The sequence below is a fragment of the Eptatretus burgeri genome, unplaced genomic scaffold, assembly GCF_056783735.1.
Source record: "Eptatretus burgeri isolate ZD-2024b unplaced genomic scaffold, Ebu_testis_v1 Ebu_testis_scaffold_247, whole genome shotgun sequence".
NCBI lineage: Eukaryota > Metazoa > Chordata > Myxini > Myxiniformes > Myxinidae > Eptatretus > Eptatretus burgeri.
This window is the reverse complement of record NW_028222197.1, coordinates 627-13409: the sequence shown is the minus strand read 5'-3', so window position 1 is coordinate 13409 and position 12783 is coordinate 627. Positions and strand designations below refer to the sequence as shown.

At 45.7% G+C, this 12783-nt stretch overlaps 1 protein-coding gene across 2 annotated transcripts in view; it reads left to right on the top strand.

Annotated features, from left to right (window-relative positions):
* LOC147007367 (cell adhesion molecule 3-like) overlaps window positions 1-11350 on the top strand; it is a 46710-nt gene extending 35360 nt beyond the window's left edge. For both annotated transcript variants that reach the window (XM_085867260.1, XM_085867259.1), the window contains exons 3-7: window positions 2061-2210; window positions 7126-7281; window positions 10499-10633; window positions 10744-10893; window positions 11003-11350. In XM_085867260.1, the coding sequence (XP_085723386.1) occupies window positions 2061-2210; window positions 7126-7281; window positions 10499-10633; window positions 10744-10893; window positions 11003-11109 (698 nt within the window). In that variant the 3' untranslated portion in view covers window positions 11110-11350. The remainder of the gene's footprint in view (window positions 1-2060; window positions 2211-7125; window positions 7282-10498; window positions 10634-10743; window positions 10894-11002) is intronic.
* Window positions 11351-12783: the final 1433 nt, after the last annotated feature.

Below are 12783 nucleotides of genomic sequence, written 5' to 3'. Positions count from 1 at the left end.
TATATATAAATATATCGAGAGGTTGTGGCCGATAACGGTCACGGGCCTTGAGAAGGCCGCAGTATGTTCGAGGCCTCAGGCCTAGAAAAGCTTTCCCTGAAGCGGTGGTTATTGTGGCTATAGTATTGTTATTGTTGTTGTTGTTGTTAAGGTCATGTTGAGGTGATATTCCGTTTTCCGGAGCGAAATGATTCGATTTTGGTGAAGATTTGACGAGTCTAGGTGGAAGTAGTTTCGCTAACCTAGTCGGTTGTTCACCTGTTCGAGGGATCCTTACTTTCTGTGTCGTCGGAGTCCGATTCCAGGAACAACATATCGATCGTCGCTTCACGTCTCCTTCCTTACTGTTCCACGACTCGAATTCCATGAAATGTACCTTGGTGGTGGTTACAGTGTTACACAATCCTTGTGACGGGTTAATTACACACTTTGCCAATCTTCATTCGGGTGGAATCCGTTGGTGGTAATAAAAGCCTGAAATGATGTATTTTATCCGATGGTTTGACTCGTGGAGGCTGCGATGCTCTTCAGGCGATAATACAAGTGGGGAATTGAACACACCGAGTGCCACGAGTGAGATACAAGACCTGGGAGTTTGTGTCGGTGTAAAAAAGGTTGAAAACCACTGATTTCTTCATCGTTGGTGGCAGAAAGGGCCCCAGGGCACGCGCGCACACACACACACACACACACACACACACACACACACACACACACACACAAAGGGAGGAAGAGAGGATGGAGGGAAGGATAGAGGAGGGAATGAGAGAGGGGTGTGGGGAGGGAAAGAGGAGAGGGAGTAGGGAGGGGAGAGCATGGAGTGAGATTGGGTGGCGGAGCAAGGAGGGACGAGGCATCGGGGAGTTCGCATGGGTGAGGAAGGGGGGAGCGAGGAATGGGGAAAGAGCGAGGAAGGGAGTTGGGTGGGACCCCACCAAACGACGCCTCACCAAACATTGCTATGCACTCAGGGAGAGGAGGTGGGAGTGAGGAGGATTGGGTGGAGGGTCGTGGGCAGGGGCAGGGGATTTGGGAGGAGGTGAGCACGGTTGGGTGGGGGAGGGGTTGGGGGCTTCTCAACTTGCAGTTGGTAGTGGGACTTTTGGAGATGGGGTGGAGAGGTGGTACAGTATTGCACAAAATGGGGTATGTTGAACAGCACGTGAAAACTGCTGGGAGATGTCCATAGGGGTGTAGAGTGGAGGGGCTAAGCATGAGGGGAGGTGGAGGGAAGTCAGCGTGATGTGAAGGGAAGGCAGCGTGAGGGGAAGAGAATGTCGTGTGAGGGGTAGGAAAGGGAAGGCAGCATAAGGGGAAAGGGAAGGGCAATAAAACATGCCAAACAGCAACATTTTCTTTTAAAACGCCAGGTTATATATAAAACCAGGGGGGGGCATTTAAAACCCACATTATCTACCTGCTAAAGGCCTACCTGTATGCATGCATGCTCGCACATGCAGCTACCTTTGCATGCCTCCGGTCGGCTCATTTCGAATCTGATTCATACATGCTGCAGTCCCCTCAACAGAGGAGGAAGGGGAGTGGTGGGTGAGATAATGAGGGGAGAGGACAGGAGAGAGCGAGAGAGAAGGGTCGGAGACAGGAAGAGATGTCAGAGAGAATGATAGGGATAGGAGGGAGAGAGGGGGTGAGATTGGGGTCAGAGAGGCAGTCACCACCATTAGAGCATGTAAGTTACATCAGATGTGGCAATAAATGTGGTGCTGCTCCCAGCTTGCCGGCTCGATGACAGGACGCCGTTTTCATTTTTTGCCCCACCATCCGGACCCCATTTAAAATCCCATGCGCGCACCGGGAACCGGCCAGTGATGTGCAACTGTGAATCGTGTAAAGTGTCTTTGAATGGTTGATGGAGCAGATATATTTGTGCTTCGAAATGCTGTGGAGTAATTATCACGATGATTTGTTAAACCAGATGCTTTGGAAACATCTCATTCCATGCTGATCATGATCAGTTGTACAAAAGATAATTTCTGTGTTAATTATAACGTGCTGCATCTCTCTCAACCGCCATCCTCCCCGTCACCACCACCTTTCAGGTGGTGATTTATTGATAGTGAAAGGTGGTTCTGCGATCGTTGGAGGAACGATTCAGCTCGATTGTTGGAGCAAAGCACCGCAGGATACAAAGAGTATACTGACGTGGGAGAGGCAACCACACCAACTTCTCTTTTTCAAAAACATGACGGGTGAGTGAGTGAAAGGAATCTGCTAAATGAATGTGTTCGACACAGCAGGAATGGTCGGGAAGTATTACAAACCTTTCATGAAAAACTGGATATCTACCGGGCAGCTCCTCCACCGGGCAGTGTTTTTTCTGAATTTTTTTTTACACACAGTCACAGCTCGTGAATAGCTGGAACACAGAACAGATCAGGACACAACATAACAAAAGAAACGGCAGGACAAAGGGGAAACGCCATCATCAGGGTGGAGGTTGAAAATCGAGGGAGACAGACAAACAAGCGATGCAGGTAACGATGAGGTGAAGGGGGAGAATGCAAGGTGTGGACAATATTGGATGCACAAGCAAAATTTTGGGAGGGGTGGGGAGTGTTTTAACGGGTGAAGAAAAGATCATGGATTTGCATGGATTTACACCATGACCTGAGATGTTGGCGAACAGCTGTCTTGAAGACCTGGAGGGAAGAATGAGATTAGATCGAAGAGAGTGTAGAAGGTGCTTCCACAGGTGAGAGAAAAAGAAAGAATAAATGAGTAGAGGTGAGCATATTGGAGCGTTTGAGCCCTGCAGGGACCTGGGGGTTGGGTGGTGTGGGTGGGGGGGGGTGTCGATGCACAGAGAGAGAGGGCAGAGGGTGAAAGACCAGAAAGGAGACGGTTGAAGACATATGCTTCAATATAGACCACCGACCTATCTGTGATGTCAACTTGATCGGCCCATTGACTCGGCTTCGTCGCGAGAGATTGCGATGATATTGAAGGCCTTGGTTTCGATGGCGTCGAGCTGAGCAAGGTGTGATGCATGGGGGCTGAGAGTGAGACCCAAGAGTTTGAGTGACTGAACCTCTTTGAGAGGATTTTTGAGAAAGTAGATTTGTGGAACTGTTATGGAGAGAGAGAGAGAGAGAGAGAGAGAGAGAGAGAGAGAGAGAGAGAGAGAGAGAGAGAGAGAGAGAGAGAGAGAGAGAGAGAGAGAGAGAGAGAGAGAGATAGAGAGGGAGACAGAGAGGGAGAGAGAGAGGGAGAGAGGGAGACAGAGAGGGAGACAGAGAGGGAGACAGAGAGGGAGACAGAGAGGGAGACAGAGAGGGAGAGAGGGAGACAGAGAGGGAGAGAGAGAGAGAGAGAGAGAGAGAGAGAGAGAGAGAGAGAGAGAGAGAGAGAGAGAGAGAGAGAGAGAGAGGGGGTGGGAGAGAGAGAGAGAGAGAGAGAGAGAGAGAGAGAGAGAGAGAGAGAGAGAGAGAGAGAGAGAGAGAGAGACAGAGAGGGAGAGAGAGAGAGAGAGAGAGAGAGAGAGAGAGAGAGAGAGAGAGAGAGAGAGAGAGAGAGAGAGGGAGACAGAGAGGGAGAGAGAGAGGGAGAGAGAGAGAGCGAGAGAGAGAGAGAGAGAGAGAGAGAGAGAGAGAGAGAGAGAGAGAGAGAGAGAGAGAGAGAGAGAGAGAGAGAGAGAGAGAGAGACAGAGACAGTGTGTAGGATTTCTCAGGGTTATAAAGACATATTGTCTGTTTGGCTGAAGGATGAGGGATGTCACGGCTGAGGGTGGAGCCATCATTAAAATGATAAAGAGGATTTTCCAGAGTCAGAGATCATTGATGAAGATTAGGAATAGGATTGGAACAAGAACACTGCCTTGGGGCACTCCAGCCTTGACAGGGAGAGGAGAAGATAAGAGTTCCATTGAGAGCTACACATTGGTTATGAAAGTAGTGCAAGTCAGCAATCCAAGAGTGGGGTTGGCCTTGGATTCCAGAGGTAGAGAGTTTGTAGAGCAGAGCATGATGCCACACTGTATTGAAAGCTCGAGATCCGTCCAGAGAGACGGCGCTGATCTCATGTCTGACATCTCCATCCCTTGTTGGGTGAGCACGTCCAACGTGGAATAATCTGGTCTGAATCCGAATTGATGATCTGAGATGAGGTTTTTGGCGAAAAAGAATGATTTCACATCAACTGCGACGATTTTTTTTGCATTTCTACATGTTTTAAGTGATTTCCAACCCCCCCCCCAAAAAAAGTTACCCCCCCCAAAAAGAATTGTTAGAGAAAATTTTTTTTTTTTTGCATTTCTACAGATTTTAAGTGATTTCCACTCCCCCAAAAAAAATTGAGAAATTTTTTTTTTGCATTTTCACATGTTTTAAGTGATTTCCAACCCCCCCCCAAAAATTGTTCCCCCTCCCCCCAAAAAAGGAATTTTTTTTGCATTTCTACATGTTTTAAGTGATTTCCAACCCCCCAAAAAAAAAAATTGTTCGAGAAAAAAAAATTTTTGCAACTTTTTTTTTCAACAAAATTTCGATTTTTTTTTTTTGCATTTTTACATGTTTTAAGTGATTTTTAACCCCCCCCCAAAAAAAATGGAGAAAAGAACTATAACTCTCAGCACTGTTGACATCATATTTAATTAATAAGATATAAGGTTCACGTGAGTGACCCAGCAGTATTGGCGGCGGAGGTTTTGCACTCTCCCGAGTGCTCCCCCTCGAGTTGCACCTGTTTTAATGTAGTGCAGTGATGTTGGCCGATTTCCAAGGAGATTGAAGGATGACCTATGGTAAATGAAGGGGTGAAAAGGGCGGAGAGAAGGCAGTGCAAGAACAGCAGAGCAGGTTTTTCGGGCACATGAGCTGATGCTTGCCAAAAAGTCCAGTTGCAGATCAGAGTTCGGGCTTGGCAGAAACTTTTTCCTCTTCTCAGATGCAAAAGATACAGAGTGCAGGAGCAGTTGGGAATGACTGGGAAGGGGGGTACAGAGAGAGAGAGAGAGAGAGAGAGAGAGAGAGAGAGAGAGAGAGAGAGAGAGAGAGAGAGAGAGAAAGAGAAGAAGAAGAAGAAGAAGAAGAAGAAGAAGAAGAAGAAGAAGAAGAAGAAGAAGAAGAAGAAGAAGAAGACAGAAGAGTGAGGAACACAAAATTTTGAAGCAAACACAGAATTGAGGCATTCGACCTTCTCACGAGTCGTGTCGATGATGGTGACATTTGAAATGAGGTACGGGATGGAAGGGGATAAACACCAGAGACAGACTTGACAACGTGCCACCAGGTTTAAGAGGATAGAGACAAGTTTGAAAGCTCATTGTTGAGATTGGACAGATGTTATTTACTGGCTCTCCTGAGAGTAGATGCACTCTTGTTGAGGACTTTGTGGAATGATCTTGGGTTGCCTTCGGTTGCATTTGCCTTCCAGGTGGAGAATTCAAATGTTTGAAGGCAACTGCCTCATCACAGGATTTAGAGTACCAAGAGAGGGAGCATGGGTAAGATAATTGAAGACAAGGTGGGATGAATCTGTGCATAAGAAAGAGCAGGTATCTGTGGAAGAATTCCTCGGTTGAATTCATACTCACGGCGGTGGATATAGGAGATCATTCCTGAAGAGAGATGGCTGCTTGCAGTCCCTGCCAGTTTGCCTGATTGAACTGCCAGACTCACCAGTGCAGATGCTTTTCTCTAAGAATGGCCAGAAAGATGATGACCTTCACAAGCGCATGATCATATGTGCCAAAGATTTGCCATTGGGAGAAATCCAGATGGGAAAGTTCCCAGATTGAGTCAGCTCATGGAGTCACAGAAGTCCTTTGCAGAAAGCCATGGCTGGTGAGAGAAGTATTAGCACCCAGCCAATTAGCAAGGTGATCATTGAAATCATCACATATGAGGAAGAGAAAGTTGGGATGAGTGGTTAAAAGTTGGTCCATGTCATCTGAAAGAGAGAGAGAGATGTAGATGGAGTCATCACTTTTTGGTGGATGGTACAACACAGAGATGAACACGAGGTGGGAGCGGAGGGGAAGTCGTAGCCCGAGGTACTCCTGTGGTTTGCGAAGTGTAAGGGCAGCACATGGAGAATGAGAAATGGAGTTTGTGACGCACCATGCAAATCTGCTGCCAGGACAGGATTCAGGTCGATCACACCAGAGTATACGATAGCCAGGGAGAGACACAAAGGAGTCAGAGACGTCTTGTGGGAAGAAGATGTCCGCTTAAAGAGATGATGTCCAGTTTATCGGCAGCGGCCTGGATTGAGCAATCTTCCAGGTTGGAGCAGAGACCCCGGATGTTTGAGGTCCACACAGTTAGCGATAGGGGGTTGTGTGCACACAGCCTCTGCAAAATTGACGCCTTAAGATTCCCAGACTGGATAACCTGCGATATGGTGGGGGATATCAGCAGGTGGGGGCGATACCGGAGAAGAGACGGCAGAAGACAGGAAGACCACTGACCTGCCTGCGGTGAGAGAGTGAGAGGCCCAAAGACTCAGCGTCATCGCGGGAGATGCCAATGGAGCGAGGGTTGATCTGTCGTCCACGTGTGCCGGAGCCCGTTTTTTGATTGCATTATTGAGTGTGTCCTCCTTTGGAGAGCATTTTATCCTGCTGTCCAATCCAGCTCGCATCGGCGTATTCACATTAAATATCTCAAAGCACTTTGCAAAACGAGTCGGCCAAATCAGCCCAATCTGAGCAGTAGGAATTTAGAATTTTGTAAGGGTACCAGCACGCAGGGTCTAATCTTTGTGAAAGGTATTCTGGTATCTTTGGAGCCTTTTCCACTATAATGGGAAGACCAAGCCCTGTGTCGGTTTGACAAGTGTGTGTTACACGCCTGAAAGTCACCATCTATCTTCTGACTCAATGGGTCAGTGGAATACATGATAACAAACCCTACTGTACCTGCAGAACATCAGGATGATATTTTACTCTCAAATAATATTCTGTTTGATATTCAAAGTAGACTAGACAACTTACATACAAGTATGCTACCTCTGATTTATTGTGTTAAGCTGGAGGGCTAAAATAGGGAAAGGTGACTCGATTAAAGAGAGGCCAGGAGAGAATAAAATGAGGGAGTTCAGGATCAGCCAAACTAAACAAGATGATGATTTTTTATGCCGTTAACCCCACCTCTTTAATCCCCCAGTGACAAGCGATCCACGAATCCAGTTGGTGTCATGGCAGCCACATCGATCCATCATTTCAATCCAGAGCCTAAAAGAGGAGGATCAAGGGATTTACACCTGCACAGATTACAGTGGTGTAATTACTCTCACCGGTTCTACACGTGTCAATGTTTGGGGTATGAATGCCTTCCATAACACACACACACACACACACACACACACACACACACACACACACACACACACACACACACACACACACACACACACACACACACACACACACACACTCAATTGTGCAGTATCGGCTATTCCTGAAATATAATATAATTTATGGGATTGCTGTGAATGATGGTAACCTCAAAACACGGTTCCCTTACCTAAAGTAACAACCTTAGCCTGAAAGCAAATGAATGGTGTTTCCGACCGCACGGATCATCAGCTGGGGACCGTTCTTCCTCGAGGTTTCGATCCTTGTCCTCCAGCACCTCTCCAAACGGCGGATCCACATCCTCAGTCACGGATCCACATCACTGGATTACCCACATGAGTAGATCCACAACGTCCAGGCAGTCAATCAACTCATCAATGTAACATCACGAATCAAACTTTACTCACTCGAGGATTTAATATATCATCACATCTTCACAACTCCCATCACACATTCTATAATACTAGTACGTGCCCGTACGTGCGTGGCCGTATGTGCAAAAAATAAAAAATATATATGAAAAAACTTTCAAACTGTGTGCCAGAAACAACCACACAGCCGTTCCTTCGCTCTCGCGTGCTCGTTCATGCGTAGCCGTACGTGCAAACCAAAAAAAAAACATTCAAACAACCACACAGGCCGTTCCTTCGCTCTCGTAAACGACGACTGGATTGGGGCATTGTGTTTATCTATAAATGCACATAAGAAATCGAGAAATTATTAGAATGCATTAAGTCATCACTATCCGGAAGTGGTGCGTGTCCGTACGGAATGTTCACATGCATTCCACAAATTATCGCTTGCATTGAAGTAACATCTGCTGTGATACTTACACACACAGAGTTAATTAAAATCCAAATTAAAATCAAGTTTACCTCCCTGTCTTTGCTTGCCATGACATTCGCTGCCATTGACCATTGCCACTCCTACGCCACGGTAACTAAATGGTGCCCTTTCCCCATCGGCCAAAACCTACGCAGCAACGTGTCTTGTCATTGGTTTGGTAAATAAATGCCCATAACTTGGGAACCACTTGTCCGATTAATATCAAACCTTGAAAAGGCACATACTCAGGTCCCCAGCAATATACCTGGCAAGTTTCAATTAGATCGGACCAGTGGTTGTCGAGAAACAGCGGTCACAGACACAGACACACACACACAGAGACACACATACACATTGCTGGAATTATTGATAAATAATAATACATTAAATCATGCACATCTTGCCTTAAATACAACATCTCCACCAACAAGCACGACCACACCACTCACCTCGGGATGAAACTGTTGTTCAAATATTTAAACGGTATTTTACAAAGGTTTTTTTTTTACCGGCTTTCTTGTCTCCGAGCAACCATTGAATCCGAGCAACTACTGAAATGGGTTTAAATGGTTTCCATATGAACTTTTCTCGGGTATTACTTGGTTCCTCCTCAGAACACAAGGGAAGTTAAGTACAGCACGCACACGAGATTGTTTGAATGTCCCTTCTTTTCTATCGTCTGACATTTTCCACAAGCCATGTGACGTCCCTTCTTCTCGAAAGTTTGCCACATGAGTCATTCCATCTGAAATCACCAAATTTAAGAAAATGTTCCCAGTTGACTCCCTCAGATTTACTTTAAACTTTCATAAAATAGTTCCCAGGTATCAAAATGAAGCTGCGTAAAATTTTAGGTACATTTGATATTTGATACTTTTGTAAACTTGAATATGCTCTTTCCAATGGTGAACAATTTGAAGTGGTATACCTTGTCATATATTTGCAATCCTCACCTGAATTTCGGGGCAAAATGAAAATTTTCAATTTTTGAGGGATCATAACTGTATTATATATGACTCATTAAGAAAAGTAAACATGTACTTGAATACTCCGACCATCCAGTTATTACCTGAAAAAATTTCAGGCTTCTGGGATTGGTCAATAAAATATATATGGGGTCTCAAAGTTGGGTCTTCATACAAAACCAACATTTTTTTTCTGGATTTCAAAATATTCAGATCATAAAAATTGATAGAGGTATACTCCGTTTTATGTTTGTTTCTTACAGAGCAGTTATAGAAGAATAATCTCTGAAAATTTCAAGGCTCTAGCTTAAATATTTTAAAAGTTGTGGGAGTTTATAAGTAGCCGTTGATTTTGTGATGCTCGCAACGACCATAAAAATAGGCCCACAACCACATTTTCAACCCTCAATATCTCGGAGTTGACCGAATCTATGGACCTAAAATTTTACGCAGCTTCATTTTGACAACTGGGAACTATTTTATGAACGTTTAAAGTAAATCTGAGGGGGGTCAACTGGGAGGCCTCCGGTGATATGAGGTGGAATGACTCACATGGCACATCCCATGCTCCTGGACCTTTCCGATGCCCCTGGCATTTTTCTCAAGAATAACAATTACGCTCCGAATTCTGTTTGAATTATAATCCGACACATTCTGTTCCTTATAAAAAAATGTAAAAATTTTGTTGATCTGGGTGCTTTTTGATTTTTTTCTTTTTGAATGAAGTTCAGTTGGCTGCACCTGGATTGGTTTGAAGGTGGAGAAGTATCAGCAGAATCCCGAATCCTATCCACGTTCCTCCTGATGACTTCATCTTTGCTTTTTTCTTGTTCACCGTTCCTTCTGATTACTCAGGGTCGTCTGATCAAAGCGGGGTTGGATCGAAACGGGATGTCTTGGTAACCGATCATCACTGCCAGCAGTTATAAAGTTGCAATTCCAGTGATGTCTCTTATTTATGACGTAACACACCAGCACACAAACACCATACAACATACACAAGCACCACACCAAACAAGATCTTGGAAAGGGTCTGCTATCTCTGATTGCTCTTTTTGTTGTTTTATTGGTGACTGAGTCCTGTACTGTATGTTTCTGATACAGGAGGCCTCGAGTGCTGACGTGCAGGTCCTTGAGGGATGACAATCAGCACGTCGTTGCCTCGTTTACGAATGCACTTAATTGCTTGCTATTGTTGTGATGCTATTACAAAATGGCAAGCTCTGTTGCTCCATCATTGCATCAAAATGTTTTTGTGTTTGAATCGCTGAACACATGGTTACCGTTTGGAAAACTCTTACCTTGTTATTTGCCTTGCTCTTTTTTTCCCCACCAACCTTTCCTATGTTCAACATCTGCTCCAAACTCTTTCATCCTCGAACACTTGCATAGTCCCTCCAAGTCAGCCAGTCGTGAGTGGCCCTGAGAAGCCAATCGGGGAAAACGAATCGATCAAATTTTTGTGCACGAGCAATCTAGGCCATCCACCTGCAACGATCCATTGGCTAAAAGACGGGCAGCTTCTTTGTGAGCTATTCATTTCCCTGTTGGTTGATCTTGGATGTCGTTAGTTTCTGATGGTTGCCATAATGTCTCATTTCCTTATTTTGGTTTCCACTTACTTGCTGTATCTCCAGATGGGACGACCCATCTCCTCGATATGAAGGGCAATGTCAGAAACACTGTCAGAATCCTGGTTAATCGTCGGGATGATGGACGTCACGTGTCGTGTATTGCGAGTCACCTGACCGGCACGCTGCAGACAAACTTTGCTTTGCAAGTTGAGTGTAAGTGTGATGTGTGACACCATGACTCATTCAATTCAATGCAGCTTGAACTGTTCAGTGTTATGAATGCAGAAACCTTCTTCTTCTTTTCTTTTGTTCCAATCTCTAGATCCTCCAGAGCTGGAGATCTCGAAGACATCTGGGAGGTCGTCTGTGGGAGAGGAGCTGACGTATGAATGCAGAGCAAAGGGAAGGCCAAGGTTGGAGGGGAATTGATGATCACAGTCACAGTGTTTGTGTGGGTGGGTTTAGGAGGGAAGGACAAAGCAATGAAGGAGTTATGAGCTGGACAAGAGGCATTCTGGGAAGATTCAGCCAATGATTGTGTTGTTTATACAAGGATGAGTCAGACTCGGATTGGTAAGTCATACTCGTCATGAAGATAAGTGGAACGAGGGACAGAGATAAATGTGCAAAGCGCTCTGGGAGGAAGTCTTGTGTCGTGTTTTGAGTGTGGGAGAAAATTAAAATATAACGAATATATGTATATACCACCGGGGTGTGCTCACACATTGTGTAAACATACTAACCGTGCTTCCACATTGTATCGGGTCGCTCACTTGCATTTGATTTTTCATTAATTTATTTTCATTAATTTATTTTCATTTATTTATATTTTCATTTTCAGATGCTTTCCGAAGGTTCTGTGATTTTTTTTCCAGTTGATGTCCGTCGATGTTGTTGATGGCTTCGAAGTCCGTCGGCACACAAACTTACCGTTCTTCTCCATTGTTTTGTGTTGCTCACCTGCATTTATTAATTTACTTATTTTAATTTTTTCCCCCACATTTATTTATATTTTCATTTTTTGTGTACCGGCTTCGATGTCCATCAGCACGCAAAATTTCAGCTTTCTATCTCACCCGGAAGATACTGATCTTTAATATCACTCAGTGAGTGAGTGAGTCAGTGGTTAGAAAGAGTTTTATATGATATATATTGTTGCGAATTCGCGACCGCCGGCGTGCGATCGGCCGCTCGACTCGAATGGCGGCCGCCTCGCCCACCAGAACGGACAATTCTGTCGTGACCCTCTGGGAACTATCGCCCGGAGCCAGTCACGGGTGGGCCTTTCGACCTTACCACGATCGTGCCAATCGGCCACCCGCGTACGATAGGGTTGTTCGCCAAACTCGACCTACCTAAGTACCCACGCGGATGGTAAACCGTACGATCGTACCTCGCCGCAGGTCGACTCCAGACACGAACCGCTTAAGCGGTCCGTTCCGTGCTATCGGGATAACCGAGCGGTGTTATCGTCGGCCTCGACGGTTCCGATTAATTATCGGGCGTATTAAGCCCACTACGAACCCTTTACGTGAAGCAAGATGGAGATTCAAACGAAGGAAACGACGCAGCGAAACGGGGAACAATTCAACATAATACACATTTATTACCCAGCCCAGGAAAAACACACATATACAGTCAAACAGTCAGAATGCACATATATCGATTTAAAACAAAAACAACAATGCAGAGCTACGACTGAATAAGCGAACACACGGCAACACTTATACAGTTTTACTTCACAGATGGCGCCGACACACATTTACTCAAAAACAAAGGAAAGAAGCCACCCTCATAGGCAAGGGGGCAGACGGGCCCGTAGGCCAATGTGTGCGCGGGACCTGAAGGAGCGGTCAGGTCCGCGAGACCGGGTGGGTCCTACTTGCGTCCTCGTGACGAGCCGCAAATGTGGCTGCCCGGCGGTGCCCCGACTTTGTGCTCCTTCGCGGGTTTCGTTGGCACCGCTTGGAGTGGGGTGGGAACGGGGCCCCCTTTTTGCACTATCTCAGCGCGGGGGAAAGGGGGAAATTGTTGATGCTCTGGGGGAGGAGAATGGCTGGCTGGCTTGGGTCCCGCGACGAGCGATCCCACCTCGACCTCGTC